The following is a 20,214-nucleotide window of genomic DNA, read 5'->3' as shown; positions in this document are numbered from 1 at the left end:
GACCCACCCATCCATCAGCCCTCCATCTCATTGTAGAGAGAATGAATACTTCATTATATGGTGGTGGCGGTTCATTGAAAATTGCTAACAGTGAATGAAAAAATGATGCATTGCTTGCTCCTCTGCTTCATAGCAACTCTCTTTTTCTTTTCTCAAGTCTAACTCTTCCCATATTTCTCTTCCTTTAATTTGGTTGTTTATTTTAAAGAAATATTTCCTTTAATTCATTTAATTTGTTGTCTACCCTCTATGAGTTTCTTGTTAGTGTGTAAAAACACATTTTATTGAGAATAACTTTCAATTACATTTTGTGACCTTTTGTTAATACCTCTTTTGTTTTGTTCATTTCAATTTCTCAAGATTACACCCAGTGTAACATACCCTAATAACTGCATTTACCAATTGTTGCCAAATAGTTCCCTCACTTTTATTAAATTCATACCAGTCACTTCAGTTGTTAGTTCATTTGTGTTACTGTTGTACTCGACATAATACTCGGATATGATAAGGTTAACAAAGTATTTTTACTGGTGCCAGTGAGAAGGTAACAATATCAAGTTCATTGTCCTTTTTTCTCTGGGAAAAGCATTTCTTTTGATAAGAGGATTTTTATTTCTCTTTCTGACAAGAGTAATGAATGTCTTTCTGTAAATTAAACTTCTCCTCTGCAAATAAGAGTCTCTCTTTCTCTTGACCACTTCCTGTCTTTGATATGATTCCTTCCAAATCACAGGTGAAGAGGTTTTGAAATACCGTGGATGGCATGGTGGTTTTTGAATGTTTACTTGCATCAATCAGAGTATGCACTGCAATGCCTGATGGAAATAAAAAGATTTTTATCGCTCTAGAGTGGTTCGTTTCCCATGGGAAGAACTTTTTTGACCTTTTTTACGGGTACTTTGAATTTCCAGGAAAAGGCACTGAAGAAGGATGAATCCCTCTCAGAGAAGATGGAGACCGTGAAGAGAAAATTTGCTTATCTATTGACAGACCTGGCTGCCAATGCACCCAGGATGGACAACATCAACAAGATGGCCGATGAGTTTGTGGAGACCGGTCATAGTCAACAGCAGGCGGTGAGGGATAGGCAGAAAGAGATCCAGGAGAGATGGGATAAGCTGAATCAACTCAGAGAGACAAAGGAAAGAATGATGGAGGGAGCCTCCAGGTAGGACATTAATGATTGTTGTGTCATGGCAAGCAGTAAACCATTGTAGATTTCATTTCTTTCTGATTCCAAAGTCATTCAAAGAGAAATTAACAGTGATTATTATATGATGCTGATCTAACATTTCAGTCATGCAATAATGCAAAGTATATCCAAATGTTGTGTTATTTTGGATCTCATAATCTTGTCAGTTTAGTCAAGAATAAAATTTTAAAATGAAAGCTGTGTTATTTTGTGTTGTAGGAATTCTGTATAGACTTTTACAACATTATAAGAGTGATACATATGAGCCTCTTTGAATACAGGTAACCCATTAAATGGCATACATTTCTTCTACTGGACTCAAATTTTCACTACATTTTAACAACTCTTTTTAAAATACTGTAACTAATCCTGTTTTTTGCATGTAGCATTGAACTGTATAATCAAACCTGGGACGAGACCAAGGATTGGATTTTGGAGAAGTCAGCTGGTCTGGGAGATAATGATGATATCAACCAGGTCAAAGAGCAAAACGCTGTTGAAGCGTTGATCAGAAAACATCAAAATTTAGAGAGAGAATTAGCACCTGTAGAAGAAAAAATGACTAAACTTGGAATGCTTGCTAAAGCGTGAGTAATAATTTTTTTTATTGATTGTCCTTCACCAGGTTATTTGTGTCCTGGTGTTTGGAGGCAGAATTTGTCATGGTGGTCCAAGTCCAGAAAAAAAATTATAAAAATTCTGTATCAAAATTTACTGAGATAGATTCATGCTTAGAAATAATCTTAGTTTTGTAAAAGCTGATGCATTACTTTCCATATGCTTGTAAACAGAGAATGGTAACCATGTTTATTCTTGGTGATCAGGTGTTCAACAAACAACAGCAAGTGTACTTTTTGATGTGATAATGGAAATCTGCCAGAACTAATAATGAGCCGCTTTTTTTTTTTCTGTTCCCTTGAACAGTGTAAGGACTTCTTATCCAAGAGAATCTGACATTGTTGCCAGCAAACAGCAGGAAATCAATGCACTATGGGAAGCATTGCAAGACAAAGTGGCAGACAGAAAGGCTAGATTAGATGCTGCACATTCCATCAGTAAATTCCATGCTGATGCCAAAGATTTGGTATGTCAATGTTACAGTTTATAATTGTCTCTCAGTGTCCTAGGAATACCTAGCAATTTTCAGTGACACATAATATCACTGACCTTAATATATGATATGGTAGATTTTGTTACATTTTATCTCTGATTTTGTTTAATTACACTACTGATGGTGCTACATTGTATCAAAAATCTTGATACATTGTATCATTGATTTTCAAAGTATCATATCATGTATCTTGATACAATGCATCTCTGATCATATTTATCAATTAATCATGACAGAAGAATGATTTGATTCATTGTACCTTTGATCTTGACACATGCTACCACTGATCATAATACATGGCATAAGTGATCTGGATGAATTTGTCTCACTGATTTACACTTATTGTATCACCAAATTGGTTAAACTGTATCACTTTCATAACATCAATCTTGATACTGTAACTGTTCCCCCAATACATTGTACTAATGATTCAGACAAGTTGCATCACTGATTGTATCAAACGTCTACTTGACAGCAAATGTGGTGCAACAACAACAAAGTGAAGCTGTCCAACACTGAACTTGCAAGAGATGTCCCAGCAACTGAGGAATTAATTCAACAACATGAAGAGATCAAAGGTGACATGAATGCCCATGAAGATGAGTAAGTTTCCTGAACTATAACAATTACAAAATCATGCTGTTGAATTTCTGTTTATCATAACTACTCAAATGCCATTGAATCTACCAATGTCTTATGTGGTTATCAGGAAAAGGCAATGTATATTTTCACTGAGTAGTCTAGAGGGCTCAAGAGGGCACCAACTGGAACAGTTGATTTCACTCGTGTACTTTGGAAATTTCTGTTCTTTTTTCATTCTTGTATTTTCCTCTTGACTCATGAAATCATTTATCTTTGCTTCAGCTTTGCCAATCTGATTGCTTTGGGAAACAAAGTGCTGAGAGTCTCTCCTGAGTTGGCTACGGTCAAACATAAGATGAATAAATTACTTGAAGACAAAGATCAAATGGAGAAAGATTGGAATAGGAGAAATAAACAGCTACATGACTGCCTAGATCTGGCTGTAAGTGTGCTTCTCATATTTTGTAATTTGGATTGGTATGTTGTTTTATGAATGATAAACATCAATGTCTGAAAATTGACAGTGGATGCTAGAATGTGATTGCTCACTGTTCAGTGCTTGGTCATATTTATAAGTAGTCTTTCTTTTATTGTGAAGTGTACTGGAATAATGTGCTTTAAACAAGAAAAACAAGAATCTCACCCTATCATGCATTTGTTATATCATCAACTCAGCAATTCAACAAAGAAGCGGATCACATTGACGCTGTCACTAGCGGACATGAAGATTTCCTTGAATACACAGACCTTGGAGTAAGTTTCTCACTTTATTAAATTCAAGTTATTGGTTATATTCCTCTGTGTGTGTTTTACCTCTGGAGAAAAGAGTATTTGTGTTTTACTATTTTCAACTGATACAGACATTGGAAGTATGTGGTTTCAGTGAAAACATAACCCAGGAGCCCTTTAATCCTGAGTTGCCGTACATTACTTTTAAAATTATCGTAAACTTACAGTAAATCCAAAATTATGTCCTCATCATCCATTCAGTTCATGGTTTCAAACAAGGAACACTTTTCACACATTTAACAAGAACTAAATGTTCCCTGACAGTTTTAGAAGATAGAACAGAGAAGGGTAACCCTAAAATATCCTAAACCATGTTTATAAATTCTTTTTTGCAGACAACTGTTGAAGAAGTTGAAGGACTTTTGAAGAGGCATGAAGGCTTTGAGAACACTCTGGCCGTTCAAGATGAGAGAATAAACTCCCTCATTGATATGGCCGACAAATTACAGAGAGCAAATCATTACGCTTCTCCACAGTAAGTGACAAGATAAGATGTAAATTGGTGTACTGTGAAACAGTCACAGATTTGAAATACAGTCCATGAACAGCTGTTATGTTATTGAGTCTAGCACATTGGATATCAGTTCTGATATGACAATAAGTATGTTTTAACCTTTGAAATGATGTTGTCTGTTCATTTCATTAAAATTCTCATCTGCGAACAAAACAGTTTACTGTAAAGTAAATTGAGTCATGAAAGGAGCACTATACCCTGCCAGAAATAATGTCTTGTGAAATTCTGTCGTAGATTTCTCTGTATTTGTCACTGTTCAATGACTTTCCCATTTACTGAATTTCTGAAAATATTCCAACAGCATCGAGAGCAGAACAAATGAGGTCGTCAGCAGAAGACAGAAAGTGAAAGATAAAAGCAAAGAGAGACATGATATGTTGGACAAATCTCTTGCCTATCAAGTATTCTGTCGGGATGCAGATGAGGTAGGATTTGAATATGTGAATCATTCACTGATGTTGAAAGTCAGCATTTCAAATTTTGATCCACTGTGCTGTCCAACAGAGCAACCACTATAATATTTTTTCAGGGGGAGCTTGATAAAAATTGCAGCTTTAACCATTACTGTGTACTCTGAACTACAGCTTTATTGTCTATCACTATTCTTTTTCACAAGGCTGCAATCCCTTATCAATGATCTGTTGATCTTTTCACTATCAATGCTGACATTGTGTGATTTTGAAAAGTATGCCACTGTGTCACGGTAAAAACCCAAATTGTCTGATCGTCCACAGTTCCTGACGTGGATGGAAGAAAAGCAACAGTTAGCAGAGGATGAGTCGTACAAAGATCTGAGTAATCTGCAGGGACAACTACAGAGACACCAGGCCTTTGAAGCAGAAGTGGCTGCCAACAAGGACAGTGTGGACAAGTTGAATCAGGTCAGTTGTTCCAGATCAATAAAGGTCAGTTTGGGTCAGTCTGGTGATCTTTAACTAATGTAGGTCAATAAGGTCGTGCCCAGGCTATGCATCAAACAGAACTTGAAATGATTAATTGTCGGAGAGGTGGTCAGTTCCCACGCAGTGTCAACTTGGGTCAACTATTTTCATGTCCTGTTTATGGATTTACACTTATCAGGTCGTCCCAGGTCACAAAGTTCATGTGAGGTCACCACAGTCATATAAGGTAGTATCCTTCAATGTCTTTGTCATGTTTCTCATTCACAGGATGGACAGAAACTCATTGATGATAATCACTATGCATCGGAGGATGTACAGAATCGTCTTGATGAAATCAACAAGAGGTGGGCAGCGTTGCTTGCTGACACATCAGACAAGACAGAGAAACTTACACAGGCGACAGAACAAGACATGCTGAACAAGTTACTTGAAGACACGGGACTCAGTCTTGAAGAACTTGAAGCGCTGCTTGCATCTGATGATCTGGGCAATGATTTGAGGAGTGTGAAAAATTTGATGAAGAAACACCAGGTATGTAACAATTTTCAGTTCCTCACTTCAAGTTGGTCATCAGTCCATATACCTTGCTAAGATGTCGTTTATTACAATCTCTGTCAGGGCATTATTTTCTGAGTGAGATAATCAGTTTTCCAATATAGGTGTTCCCTTTGCAATATTATGACTGTTGATGAGAAGATTCAAAGGGCATTGGAGAGTAATTCATCTGGAAAAACCATTCATATTAATGTGTTCACGCCAATACCCCGAAAATATGTGCACACACTCACCATTGATAAGAATGGAGTTGGGGCAAACAATTGTGCATTGAAAGGGTTAAACTGACATTTTTCCAGATGTTGGAAGGTGACATGGCAATTCAGAAAGAGAAAATAGATGACTTGAATGCACAGGCCCAGCAGCTTGCAGATGAGGGGCATTATGATGCAGACAGGATCTTAGCAAGTACAGCAGAACTCTCTGATAGGTATGTCCATGATTTTCTGGATGAAATTTACGCATAGACATGTGGCAGTTCAGTCTAGGACATTGAGTGAATATGCTGCAGTATTGAGGCCTGTCAGCAGTTTTTTGTCAAATAATTAAATTATCTTCTTAGTTGGTTTGCAATATTTTGTTAAAGATCAAATGATGACACATTTTTACATGTTGTTACTTGACAGTTATGTCAAAATCAAAATTGTACTGACATTTGTTTACGTTGAGAATGCTGTGTCGCTGAACAGTTGTTAAGTTTTCTCCTTCATTTATGTACATTTTCAGCTGTTTTCTTTGATTTAGAATGAGCTGTTTAATTATAGTTTCAGTTTGTGAAATACGGACACAATAGCCTCCACCTTATTTTTCTTTGATCCTTTCAATGCTAGGTACGACAACCTGAAGGACCCAGCTGCAAGACGCAAAGCACAGCTAGCAGATGCTTTGAAACTTCAACAGTTTTATCATGATGTGGACACAGAGAAACAATGGATTAAGGAACATTTGCCGTTTGCTTCATCCACTGACTATGGCAAAACACTGCATGCTGCTGAAACATTGAATAAGAAACATCAGGTATGCTGGAAGATGACTTATAAATGATTCAGTGATGATTTTTGTACCAAATTCTAATAAATCTCTGATTCTTTAGCACTGCTTCAGAAACATTTTTTCTTCTTTAAAAAGATTATAAAGTCTTGTTACATTAATCATGTATCCCTTTATCTTGAAGAGACACTTCCTTAATCTGTATGCATAGTATTTTGTAGTTGACTGGCTTTTGTTCCAAGATCATGTGATCAATCCTTGACAGTACTTTTTGAGCTCTGTCAACTTTTGATTTATTTTTCAACTGCTTTTTAACTGTTCTGTACTTTCTGTAAATCTTCCGTTCCAATATCAGTTTGAAATGCTCAGAGTTCAACCTGACAGTGCAGCCTTTATGCACGTAATATGCAATGATATTGCTGACATTTTGATTTAGTCTGTACCTAGACTGTACTAGAATTCATTTTTCGACCATGACATCATTGTGTTGTGCACAATGTATTGTGTTTGTAAACATAATACTTAATTTAATAAGGAACAATATTTGTTTACATAACAACAATGTAAATACAATCAAAAGTTTCAGCTGCTGCCCTTAAGCCCCAGTAATATTAACTTTTGATGATTTTTTCATTAATTTTATTTTATAAATCGATCGCAACTTCTTATTCTACTCCCCAAAGAATGTTGAAACACCCAATATTTAGCTTGTCAACTTAGCATCTATATCTCTAAAATGCATGGTTATTGTTTATATTTGAATTCTAGTCCGGACCAGAAGTCAGTTTTCAACAATAACAATGCAGTTTACAAACATAGGGGCCGAGTTGACAAGCTGGATACTGTGTATATCAACATTCTTTGGGGAGAAGAACAAGGAATTATGGTTCACATTCAAAATAAATATGTTGAAATTATGAACAAAAGTTATCAATAGGCACAGGAAAATTGTTCAGCTCTGACAGGGGGTGTTTTCTCGCTAATATTACATGTCACCTTATACTAAATATATATTTCCAACTATTGCTTTGCACAGAAACTTGAGAATGAAATGACCGGTCACCAGCCCCAGATTGACAAGACACTGGCTGCAGGCAAGGCACTGGTCGACAGTGATCACTTTGCCAAGGAAGACATAAAAGAGAAGTGTGCAGATCTGGCAAATGATTGGGATAACCTCTTTGATCTTGCCAATGCAAGGAGACATAGTCTGGATCAGTCCTTGCAAGCACAGAAGGTAAATTGTAGTCTTCTTTTATGACAAGTAAAGATTAAAACTCTTGCTAGCAGATAATTTTGCAACATTCAAGGTTACCTATCTTGTCAACGATGCCTTAAGGCTGCCACTCACAGGCAAGTCAATTAAATAGAAAAAAAAATGATTAAAACAAAGAAATCAGGAAATTAAAAAAAAAAGAACTTTTAGTAGATTTGAATAAGTACATAAATGACATCATCAACCCCTTTTCTGCCAAGTTCATAGTTCACCGTCAGGTCAAGTTTGTTAAAACTAGCGAAACACAATATGTCCCATTTGCTGCATTCTAACAAAAAATTGAACATTTGAAAGCCCCTGAAATCACAGATACTGTAAACATGATTTTTATGGACTGAAGCTGTTGGAACAGACCAAGCAAAATGGGTGGAAATACATATGGTTTTGACTTTGTAATACCGCTTTTCACTGAGTTTGCTGATGGGGAAATGATACTGTCTGGCAGGGAAAGGGTTAAAAGACTAAGAACAGACTCTTTGAAAATGTGTGTACAGTAGTGAATTATGTCAGCAACAAATTCCGTGGTGAAATCTCTCCATGGAGTGTAAATTCTCACCAATTATAATTTGGCAATGTTAAATAATTCATTTCTTTACAGTACTTTGCTGAAGCCAATGATCTTGAAGCGTTGATAGCTGAGAAAGCAGACTTAGCTGCCAACACAGACTATGGCAAAGATGAAGACGCTGCTGAGAAGGCTTTGACAAAACAAAAGGTTTGTCCTTCAGTCATAAAAATTCTTAAATCAATGGTAACGTACAAAAGCAACAAATTTTGACAAATTCAGTGGGCAAAAATGGAAATTTTGATTAACATTCCAAGCAGCAGTCAGTGTAATTTTGACAGCCAAGTTTTCAGTTCCAGTGTCTGTATTCCATACTGAGCATGATGTACAGTTCATTTGTAATGGGTGATTTTGATTTTCGAATTCTGCAGTCTTAGGAGGTCTGGTTTTAGATATAAACATGTTATAGTACATTAACTTCAATGAAAAGGGTTGTTATCGTGTTTTTCAATGGATCCACAAATATTTTCTGGTATATAGTATTGATCTGCTGAAAATGTCGCATGAAAAATTCAGTCCACTAAAACAACTGATTTGTGTTCTATACAGGCTTTGGAAGATGACATTGACAAATATTACATTAGAGTAAAAGATCTGAATGAAGAAGCACAAAAAATGATTGAAGATGACAATGCAGACGCTAAAGCCATTGCTGAGAGACAGGTGAGTTGTCAGAACAAAGTATTGAATCAAACAGAACACTGTATTATTACATTGAGCAGGAAGAAAGTCAGTTTTGTAAATTACACCAAATATTTACCATTTGGTGTTGTGGGTTGAGCATCAGTAATTACAGTCCATTTTGCATCATATATTTTATTAACGAGCACTGAGCCTACCATGACACAATTTGAAAGTGTGACAGCTTTCTATGATATCACTTTCCTCATGATACTACGTTGAAAATACATCTATTTGTTTTGTCAGAACGCCAGAATTTGTATGCCACATTTGTCAAAATCAAAGTGTAAATGTACTTTTTGCCTCCATACCCAACTGACCTGATACATATCAGGCAAACACCAACAACAACATTATGTTAAACTTCAAGATGTTTACTGTGGAAACCACAATTCAACTTCGAATCATCGGTCGAGGTAATGGTTTGTTCATGCTATGCCTTGCCTGTGGAATAAATTGCCCATTTAATTTTGGATACCTCTAACTTGAGACTAAATTATTCAAGGAAGCCCTTGCCTTATCAGAATGAATGAGTATCTGTGGGATACTGGCATCACTCAAATTATATAATTGAATTTGCTATATCATCACATTTTCAGGAATCTTTGCTGTAAGATTACATGTATATTTAGTGCTAATAACATTTATTTTGACTTTTGTGTGTTCCTCAGGAGGATCTACAGCAGAAACTGTCTGACCTAGCCAAGGCTGCTGCAATCAGAAGGGCTAAACTTGAAGAATCCAAGAGATTGCATGAATACCAGAGAGAAAGCGATGACTTTGCCCAGTGGATTGCTGACCAAGATCAGGTCGCCACCTCTGAAGATTATGGCCAAGACTTTGAACATCTTGAGGTAAAATTGAAAATACAGTCATTTTAACCCTCTTCATCCTGAACGATTTTGATGATTTTACCCTTAAATGTAGAAACTTGATACAGCATAATTGGAAATACTTGTTCTTTGTGTAGATGTTAGAACAGAAGTTCGATGACTTCAAGAGGAAAGTGGATGCTGGTGGTGAGAGATACGCACAGTGTGAAGAATTAGCCAGACAGCTGATTGAAGATCAACATCCAGAATCGCCAATTATCGCTGAGAAACAAGAGGCACTCAGGTGAGTCACCATCATCATCATCAAATTGCTTTCCCTATTATCAAAGCCATACTTACTCCTGTCTCAGGTGTTTTGTAATACTGTATGTGCCCAGTGTGTCTTTGTACAAACAGTATAACTGCGACAACAGTTGGCAAAATGGATGCAGATGAAGACATAGTGTATGTAAATTACTACCGTGATACAAGCTTTTTAACAACTCCATCTCATAACTCAGTAATTAAATAATGACATGATGAAACTTTCAAAGAAAAAACAAAGATTGTTACAATGTCAATGAGAAATACTGGTAACACTAGACCTTGGGGTTTAGGACTCCAGCTTTAAGGGCAATAGCATGTTGCAAGTAATGTGACAACATGTATTAAGATGTAAGAAAGTTCAGTGACAGTAAAGGTGTTGAACTATATGCAAGAGTTTATATATGTATATGGGAAGTCTAGTTATCCTCATTGTTATCTGCATAATCTAAAAGAAGATGATAAATATCTGCTTGAGAGAAACATCTATCTGATGCATAGTGATTGTGGATTAAAGTAAATTGCTTATATTATCCAAGTTTTACTTTTATATTCACACCTTTCATTAAAATAATAAAAATATCGGTGATAAAGTACGGTTTTTGAAAATGTATATGATAAAGTCAAAGAGACACCAGTTGAATGGACTGGCTAATGCCTCACAAGGCAACATAGTAAATTTGTCTGCTGTCCAAATGTCAGGGCTGACTATGGGAACCTGCTGCAGCATATCAATGAGAGAGATGGCAATTTGCAAGCTGCAGGTGAAATTCATCGATTCAACAGAGATGTGGCAGATGCTCTCTCCAGGATACAGGTATGCAGCGTCATCTTCTACCAGTACATTCCATTTGTGACAGCATTTTGTCATATACAGAAACACTGCCTACATTCTCTGAGAAAGTTTGTATTCAACTTGCTGGTATCAAATCAGTGTTGATATTGGCATTGAAAATATGTGATATCCTCAGGTTTGATTCAGTGGTGAGAAATCTGACTTTTTAGTTCACCTATCTGAATCTGATAGAGATTTGATATTCTGTATGAAACTGTGATTAAGTTGTATTAAAAAGTGACTGGAATATCTGACATGTGTTCAACTTGGCCATACCAATACAGTGTTAATATTGTAGTTCAAAGTATGTGATATCCACACACAGAGCAAATCTGATTTGCAATTCACCTATCTGATTGGGAAGTGATATTCACAAGGTTGGGTTCTGTAGAGAGGCATCTCATTTCATATTTAACCCACTCTGATTAATACTTGATTTGTTCACAGGAGAAAGAAGCCGCCTTGCCGGAGGACCTTGGCAAAGATTTGAACACTGTCAATGAACTCATCAGAAAACATGATGCATATGAAAGTGACCTTGTAGCTTTGGAAGGCCAGGTACGTCGTCAGACCACTGAAAAATACATTGCTTTTATATTTCTAAACAAAGGGAAGCTAATTGAGTAAAATGTGCTGGCATCTTACCAACTGTGATTTTGAGTTATGGTTGTACAAAACTTTGATTTACAAGTGGAATTGCAAAAGTGCTGGCAGTGCCTTTAATTTATGTGAGTTCAGTGAGGCCCTGCACGTAGATATTGGGTCAAAGGTCAAACAAATACCATCCTTTGCACAAGCTGTGTTCACAGGAATACAAAATGGTGTTTTCATGAGTTTAACAATCCATAGGAAGTCTAGTCTGATCTAATCAATATTTAATCATGTACAAGAGACATGATGTCCAAAATCAATCATACATTGAAAGTAGATGTGTGAACATTGATAATCAAACTGTACATGATCTGTTCTCTTCTGATTAATATATCCACCAATCATACTCAAGGATATGAAAATTAACACCTGTGTCACTCATTTCAGCCAATGACCTGTTGTCTCAGGTATGTATTTAATGGTACCAAAACAGGGTCCGTGCGACTGGTTGTGCGACTCGCACAAAGTCAAAAACACCGGTCGTGCGATCGATCGCAATGGGGGTCGTGCGACTGGTCGTGCGACTGCAATGAACTGAATAAATGCATGCGCAACTTTACAATGTTTATAGACCAGCGAGCGTCAAGTAATAACTAGTCATTCATATGAGTGTTGAAGTGCGATCACCATGTCTACCGCTACAAACGACGGTACAACTTTTTTTGAACGTTACAATACAAAGAAGAATACGGCAGCTGTGTTGAGAAAACGGAAAGCTGTGTCGAATGCAAAAGTGTCCGCTCCGAAGAAGCAGAGACCGATGAGACCGAACGTTGCTGTCCATGCAACTTCCATGCATCAATGTATCTCAATCAAAATAAGAACAAGTAGAATGTTTGAAATCTGCCGCAGCCACTATGTTACAAATACTAGAAAGAATAAAATGGTCGAATAAAAATTATGATGACCCTGAAAGCCGTACAAAGTTGATTCAGTGAACAATATTCAAGGGCTCGTTGACCAAAATGGCATACTTTATTGAGGTAGAATATCCATCATTGTAAACAAAATGTAAAGGTTACAAGCATTCATGACCCCTGATATTCTGATGCATAATGGCATATGCTAATATTTTCAGCTCATTGTTCAGGCGGACACGCGCGGTGGTCAAACGCTGTATTTTGTCTATCGGGCTAGGTGCAAGAAATTTTACCCATGCGATTTTTGTGTTTTGACAAGTAAATATGAAATATGCTATTTGTGCAAAAATAAAAATTTGGAGGAGAAAGTGAAAGCTGTTCGCTACTCATGCCAAACCCATTTTCATTGCAATGGTCAAAATGTATAAAAAGAACAGATCTGTTCGACTAAAATAATGTAGAAACCTAGTGCTTTCCGTGGGGATGATAGCAGCAGCGCAGGCAAGCAAGCTGTCTCGACGGACGTACAATCACGCTGGCGCCGTACGGCTTCGCCCGGCTCTCGGTCACTACCTCCATGGTCACACAAACTGCCCTTCGCTGCACGTCATAGTTCCGCTAGCATTGCACATCGCGAATATTAGACTACGCAGAAACAGTAAAACAGTCGATGTGTAAATGACTACAAATTATCTTTATATAAACTTACAAAATCATAGCCCAAACCCCTGAAACGTTAACGGCGACTTACAACTCCATGATAATTAACGCCGATCATTGTAAATCATCACTGGTGCATTCATGTATAAAGTGACCTCAATTTTTACTTTTTACTACGGAACTTCCTGGGGAACACCTGAGATTCCCGGGCCAAAAAAAGAACAGTCGGAATGAAACTTATTTTAAAATCGTACGATAGGTCATTTTGACATTTAGATAAATAAGCTGACACAAATGACATGATCGTGTCGATGTTTTCCCTGTTTATGGAGTTCAAGAGCTCCCGACAGCAAAAGATCAACGCACGTTTTCATCCAAAAAGGCGGGTTAGAGGGTTGACAGACCTCCCAAGCCACGACATCAGAAGTTATATTAAACGCCGCGCCAAGCAGTCCATTAATTGCGGGGTTTGACATCTGTATCAATTATCAATCATTTTCTAACCGCATGGTCATTCATTACTGTGAACTGTGTGTCAATCATTGCAATAGTACTTAGTATTCTTATTTCGTTTTATAATCGTAACGTAATATTTAAGGGTTGAAGTTTACATTTAAACCAAATGCATGTAATCGAGATCGACCGGGCAGTGAAATCGTAAGCAGAAATATGACAGAATTAAAAAAAAATCAACAAAAATGTTTATTCATATGCAAATATTACATCGATCAATCAAACATTCAATCTTTATTATACTCAACTCCTACTAGCAGAGAGTGCATAGTCTGGCAGAGACCCTGCGATTCTCGTTCTTCCCTGTTGGAAACACGCGCGCCCTTCAGAGACGCGACGCGAATCCCAGGGTCTGGACGTTCTTGCAAGCGACCGGTCAGATTTCTGCCTGATCCGGGTACTTAATAGAACTCGACGCACCGTCAATCAGAAACAAACAACAAGTACCATAGCCAAAATAAAATGAAAAATGAAAAATAAAAACATACCGCGTACATAGGTCTACTAGCTAATAGTGTAACATTCTCTTCGCCAAGTTAGATAGGTGTTTCTTTTGACGTCACTACCCTTATGAATATTCATATACTTGCAAAAACCGACAGTCGCTGTGTCTGGCAGGGCGTGCTCACAGCTGCACAGCGCGGCGTAGCCTTCGAATGCAGGACCATCGTGGGTGCGCATAAAACAAGGCACAGCGACTGTGGAGAGTCTAAGAGTGTACATGCAAGATCAAATAAATTATGTAAATACACTGATATGCAAACCACATGTTTTTCACTGGGCGGCTGTATACAAAAGTTCAGAGCCTGTCAATCAACACACGTCACTGTCTGACTTCGACACCGTCACTTTCGGAATTCGGCTTGATGCTTTGAGCATATGCTAATTCACATGTTTTCAGCTCATTTTTGGGATCATGGACGGACACACGTAGTGGTGGAACTTTGTACTTTCGTCTATGTTTGAAGAAAGGAGATACGCAGAGCTAAAAAAAAACAATCTTTCATTGCAATTGTCAAAATGTACAAAAAACAACATGTCAGTTCGACTAAAATACGCTTGCGGCTGGGCAATGTAGACAGCTGAGACTGAGACGCTTTCCCTGGGGATGATAGCAGCAGCGCGGGCAAGCAAGCTATCTCGCCGGACATACAATCATGCTGGCGCCGTACGGTTTCGCCCGGCTCTCGGTCACACAAACTGCCCTTCGCTGCATGTCATAGTTCCGAAATTAGACTACGCACGCAGAAACAGTTAAACAGTCGATGTGTAAAAAATAACTTCAAGTTCTTTTTGTATAAACGAACAAATTTATAGCCCAAACCACGGTCCCGGACCGTGCCCAAACCCCTGAAACGTTAACGGCGTCGATGATAATTAACGCCGATCATTATAGCATCACTGGTGCATTGTTCAAGCAGTCCCAGGAGGGACCGTGGTTCAAGTGACCTTACTTTTTACTACGGGAACTTTCCCGGGGACAGCTGATATTCTCGGGCAAAAACAAAAACAAAAACTAACAAACTGTAGGAACGAAACTTATATTGATTCGATTGCAAACATAAACTTGTCGGTTTTGAATATGTTTTGGCTGGGCCCCATCGGAGTACAGACGGCTGTACAAACTAAGTCCTCGCACACAGCTGGGAAAGGCGATGACAGTCGCGATCGGCGGTCATAAATCAACGATTTCGGAACTTTCGTCTGTGATTTTGAAGTTTGTTTACTAGGAATCGTTGTTTGATGTAACTGGATAGATTAATAATGCGACGAGTGCACCGCTAAAAGTTGAACGGCAGTATGACCGCTACGCCTTATACTTATTTAGCGACGGGCACAGCTAAAAAAATTGACAGTAATTTACAACCGCCCGGCCCAAACTACGCAACCCGGAGGCTCGAACTACCAAAGTTCCTCCAAGTTCCCGATTTATCAGTCAGCCGCAGACCCTCATTTCAAGTGATCGCACGACCCATGTTTCTGACTACTTACGACCAGTCGCACGACCCCATTGCGATCGATCGCGCGACCCACGACCCATGTTTCTGACTACTTACGACCAGTCGCACGACCCCCATTGCGATGGATCGCGCGACCCATGTTATGACTTTGTGCGAGTCGCACAACCAGTCGCAATGATCCTATTTTGGTATCATTAAATAAATGCTCAGGTATGTAATGAAAGTTTCATCTTCTTTCCATGACTAGTTGCAAGTTCTCCTTGATGACTCTGCAAGGCTGCAAGAGGCATACCCTGGTGAGAATGCTGAAAACATTGCAAAACAACAAGACACAGTATTGGAAGCATGGAATGATTTGCAAGACAAAGCTAAGAATAGAAAAGATTTACTTGGAGCTTCTCATGATTTGCAGAAATTCCTGGCTGATGTAAGTCAATGCATTCTCAATGTCAGCTTAATAACAAAGTTTATAAACTTGGTTTACTTTTTGCCTCTTGTGTGTTATTGCTACATTCTGTGTTGGCCATTCTTGCAGTGTCATTTCATTTAAAAATGTTTACTGCTGCTACAAGAATTGTTTTTGAAAGGAACACAGAACAAATTTTGAAAAGAAATTCTCATAACTGATGATAAACAAAGACATTGATTAAATTCTCAAACCTCTTTGGCGGCATATTTGTTTGTTTGCTTACACTGCAACAATGAAGTTTTTACTGCTTCTCTGATGACAAATATATAGTTGATAAGATAAACTCAAAAATATTATCTATTTCCTACGGAGCTACACATAAAAATTCAGCATTGACTTCTGTTTGGTTTCCACACAGTGTCGTGATTTGAGTGCCTGGGCAGAGGAAGTCAACAGAGAAATTATGATGGAGGAACCAGTCCGGGATGTTACAGGTGTACAAGCTCTGAAAAATGAGCATGATCAGTTGAAAGCTGAAATTGATGCCAGAGAGGATAAGTTTGCTGCCCTCGCACAGACTGGTGAAAATTTGATCAAGCAACAACATTATGCAAGTGATGAGGTTAAGATTATTTAGTGTGTTAGATCGTTTTAGATTTGAATTCATATGCATGACACAACTCATATCCCTTGCCCACACTGTTTTGCTAAGGAAAAGGCTCAGAGCTGTACTTATATAATATGATCGTAATAACTCGGTGCTTAAAAATTATCGCAAAACTTTGGATTTTTGTACTCATTTAATCAATAAAGAATAATCAAGTGCAACACTTTGTTGCCTATGTGCCTATCAGATGTCAGACTATGTCTATCTTTTGGTATGCAAATATGCTCAGGAGGTAAAGACTACCACTTAGCATATTGTAGTGTTCCACCAAACACAGGATTAACTAACAGTCAACACTCTCTAAAAGCTACCTGTGAAAAATAAAACACAAATGAATTTTTTCAAACAGATTTCTGAATCAACTCATCATTTGTGTTTCTCTGCTTTTTTTTCAGATTCAAGAGAAATTAAAGGCTTTGTTGGAGGACCGTGAAGAACTTCATGCCAACTGGCAGAAAAAGAAAGATGACTTGCAACAGAAGTATGACTACCAAGTATTTATGAGAGATGCAAAGCAGTTGGATACATTGAGCAGTCAACAAGAGGTCAGAGGTCATTTTGTGAGCTAGTTACCTAAAATGGACATCTGAGAAGTTGAAAATGCCAAATCCTTGTAAAATATGCCAACAATTTTGGATTCAAAACTGACATAAATGTTTTAATATTTAGATTGCCGAGTTAGGAAATTCCTTGGGGTATTGTGGTTTCTAAACATGGAAAATTTGTAGTGGTAACTAAGTTTTCTATAACAGGAACATGTAAACGATTGTTATCTACAATGTTGAAATATGTGATTTGAATGCAACAGTTTTTAGTGAAGTACTTAGCAAAAATTGTCAATGTTATCTCCAAGTATATAGTAGGCTGGTTGTATGCCATTGGTGCCTGACAAGTGCATCAAAGTATTATATATTTCAAAAAATAGAATGTAGCTTCTTACTGATCTACATTACCTTGTGGTCCTGTCAAGAGTTTGTAAATTTATGATTTCTTTGAAATCTTCAGATAGACTGACTGCAAATTGTTTCTTAAACCACCTGTTTTTGATCCTTTGTCTTATGACAAGAAAATTAGATAAGGCTCAATTCTCAATTATGACATTTTGATATTGTACCAGTAAGAATTTCAAGGACAAGAAGAATGAAAATATTTTACAGTAATGATAACTCTGTCTTTTGCCAGGTTTGAATTGTTATCAGTGGTATTCTTGACAGTTCTAATCAGTTACACTGATGATTTTTTAATTTGTACAGGTGTATTTAGCAAGCAGTGACTTTGGTAACACTGTGGATCAAGTGGAAGCTTTACAGAGAAAACATGAAAACTTTGAGAAATTATTGGTTGCCCAAGATGAAAAGGTAAGAGCAATACCAAATTAGGTTCATAATTTTAAGGTTATATTTTCTGAAGATTTCTTAGTCCACAAGCCTAAAACTTAGTATGTTGAAGGAAGATGGAGTTCTAATCACCGGGATAAAAATTCAAAGGTCATCTATTTGTAGAGACAAGTTCTGTACAACGTCCACACCCACAAATTAACCTTTCAACTGTGAGCATACTGTACTAATTAATCAGCTTTTATCACAAGTCACATGTGTACTAATTGTACAAACAAAGGTGATTGCTTCAAATGATAAAAAGTTCTGGAAATATGGTAAAGGTTTTGTGAAAAAGGACTTCGTAGTAATGTAGGTGGTCAGCCATCTTTGTGAAACGTTTCTTGTAAAGTTTCTCAAATCTCAAAGTGTACCAAATTTTTTATCATTTGAAACAATCACGCTTGACACCCTTTTTTCTATCACTGTAAATGACAAGACAGTTTCAATAATCTCTACTGGGATTCAGTGAATATGCCCCAATGATGTCAATATTGTAGGCATTATCTGATTTGACTTATCTGTTTTTGATATCCTATAGCTTGTTGCATTAGAAGACTTTGCTCACAAGTTGATCAATGAGAGCCACAGCCAGTCTCCAGCCATCAATGATAGACTTCAAGAAGTCAAAGACAGGTCAGAAAGTATTTCAAGTTTACCTGGATTTAGTGCCTGTTCTTAACTCCTAACTTTTCAATCCCAGGTTTTCGCATTAGTGGAGTTCTCCTCCCAGTCAAACACATGGCTAGTACGATGTTTGATTTCTATAACATTGATTACACAAACTGATCTCAACCTTTTGTCACATTTTGCTAATCCTGCAAACAGTTTATGCAAGCTTTTGATTGACGGTCGGTTCAAATCGCCAACGGTCATTGATTCCCCACCACAAACGCTCGAATTTCCTAAAAAATTGTCTTCCAGTCGAGCTAGACTTTGAATATGACCACAGAGTTCGATCGGAAGCAACTTCGTGCTGACCGCTTGGCAGTCTGTCTGTTTTTTTGCGGCCAGGGAAAACTAAAAAGTGGCATTTTCTGGAGCGTGTACCCACGTGTTGCCTGTTTGGTATCTACATACACAACGAAAGCAGCCAAGATGGCGTCCTTTTAAAGGGAGGCTCCGCCTTTACTCCAGTGTTTGAAGAATGTTTAATGATGAGAATGCTGTTCGTTTTAAATAAGTGTTTTCCACTGCTGTGAGGGAAAAACTTTGTCAACATGCATGTCAACATCAACCCTCTCACCCTACCACACTGTGTGGAGGTCCAACTTTGCTACAGAAAACAATAGAGTTAGAATAGATCATTGTTGTTAAAGGGTTGAGGATGTGCGCATAAAAGTTGAACAGTACAGATGGAGACCAAAAATATTGAGAGAGAGAGAGAGAGAGAGAGCGAGAGAGATTTTGTGAGTTTGTATGTGTGTCGTGTGTGATGGAAGTTATTAGTATAGGTGAATAATATTGCTGCCGATATGTGTGTATGTTCATGTAAAGTTGTTGAAATCATAATAAATCATTTTCCTTACCAGTAGTTCAAATTTTTCTGTAGGAGGGAAAAGGTAAAAGATGACAGTGCTAAGAGGAGAGAGAAGCTTGAGGATGCCATGTTGTATGCACACTTCAATGCTGATGTCCTGGACGTGAGTTTTGATCTTCTTTTGCATCAGATCTGCTCAGCTTGATGGATGAACTGGAAAATGAAAGTGGCATTGTACATGCATGCTGCAGTGATATGAGATGGTTGATGCAAATTTGACTTTTCTCAAAATGTTTTAGGTGCAACCCGGTACCCATGATTCATGGTGGTTGAATGTTTTGTTTCAAATTTGAAAAAAACAGAACAAAAGGAGGCAGAGAGGAAACAAGAAATGATGTTTTTTTTGCACCAGACAAGTACTTACATATCAGATCAAATCAAGATACATTCTGTCATGGAGACTGTCACCATTGATGTTTATTCATATCTTCTGTTTTCCATTCTCCACA

General features: G+C 37.6%; 1 protein-coding gene across 16 annotated transcripts in view; it reads left to right on the top strand.

Annotated features, from left to right (window-relative positions):
* LOC139149256 (spectrin beta chain-like) overlaps nucleotides 1-20,214 on the top strand; it is a 91,546-nt gene that overhangs the window by 44,081 nt on the left and 27,251 nt on the right. For all 16 annotated transcript variants that reach the window (XM_070720890.1, XM_070720889.1, XM_070720888.1 and 13 more), the window contains 25 exons: nucleotides 912-1,168; nucleotides 1,579-1,779; nucleotides 2,117-2,276; nucleotides 2,779-2,906; nucleotides 3,168-3,327; nucleotides 3,561-3,638; nucleotides 4,010-4,149; nucleotides 4,490-4,613; nucleotides 4,923-5,069; nucleotides 5,358-5,621; nucleotides 5,945-6,075; nucleotides 6,476-6,662; nucleotides 7,672-7,872; nucleotides 8,510-8,626; nucleotides 9,026-9,139; nucleotides 9,829-10,011; nucleotides 10,128-10,273; nucleotides 10,996-11,110; nucleotides 11,576-11,686; nucleotides 16,021-16,200; nucleotides 16,601-16,804; nucleotides 17,245-17,394; nucleotides 18,103-18,207; nucleotides 18,767-18,861; nucleotides 19,778-19,868. In XM_070720890.1, coding sequence (XP_070576991.1) covers nucleotides 912-1,168; nucleotides 1,579-1,779; nucleotides 2,117-2,276; nucleotides 2,779-2,906; nucleotides 3,168-3,327; nucleotides 3,561-3,638; nucleotides 4,010-4,149; nucleotides 4,490-4,613; nucleotides 4,923-5,069; nucleotides 5,358-5,621; nucleotides 5,945-6,075; nucleotides 6,476-6,662; nucleotides 7,672-7,872; nucleotides 8,510-8,626; nucleotides 9,026-9,139; nucleotides 9,829-10,011; nucleotides 10,128-10,273; nucleotides 10,996-11,110; nucleotides 11,576-11,686; nucleotides 16,021-16,200; nucleotides 16,601-16,804; nucleotides 17,245-17,394; nucleotides 18,103-18,207; nucleotides 18,767-18,861; nucleotides 19,778-19,868 — 3,789 coding nt within the window. The remainder of the gene's footprint in view (nucleotides 1-911; nucleotides 1,169-1,578; nucleotides 1,780-2,116; nucleotides 2,277-2,778; nucleotides 2,907-3,167; nucleotides 3,328-3,560; nucleotides 3,639-4,009; nucleotides 4,150-4,489; nucleotides 4,614-4,922; nucleotides 5,070-5,357; nucleotides 5,622-5,944; nucleotides 6,076-6,475; nucleotides 6,663-7,671; nucleotides 7,873-8,509; nucleotides 8,627-9,025; nucleotides 9,140-9,828; nucleotides 10,012-10,127; nucleotides 10,274-10,995; nucleotides 11,111-11,575; nucleotides 11,687-16,020; nucleotides 16,201-16,600; nucleotides 16,805-17,244; nucleotides 17,395-18,102; nucleotides 18,208-18,766; nucleotides 18,862-19,777; nucleotides 19,869-20,214) is intronic.

The sequence above is a fragment of the Ptychodera flava genome, chromosome 14, assembly GCF_041260155.1.
Source record: "Ptychodera flava strain L36383 chromosome 14, AS_Pfla_20210202, whole genome shotgun sequence".
Taxonomy (NCBI): Eukaryota; Metazoa; Hemichordata; class Enteropneusta; family Ptychoderidae; genus Ptychodera; species Ptychodera flava.
This window is presented reverse-complemented; position numbering and strand designations above follow the sequence as displayed.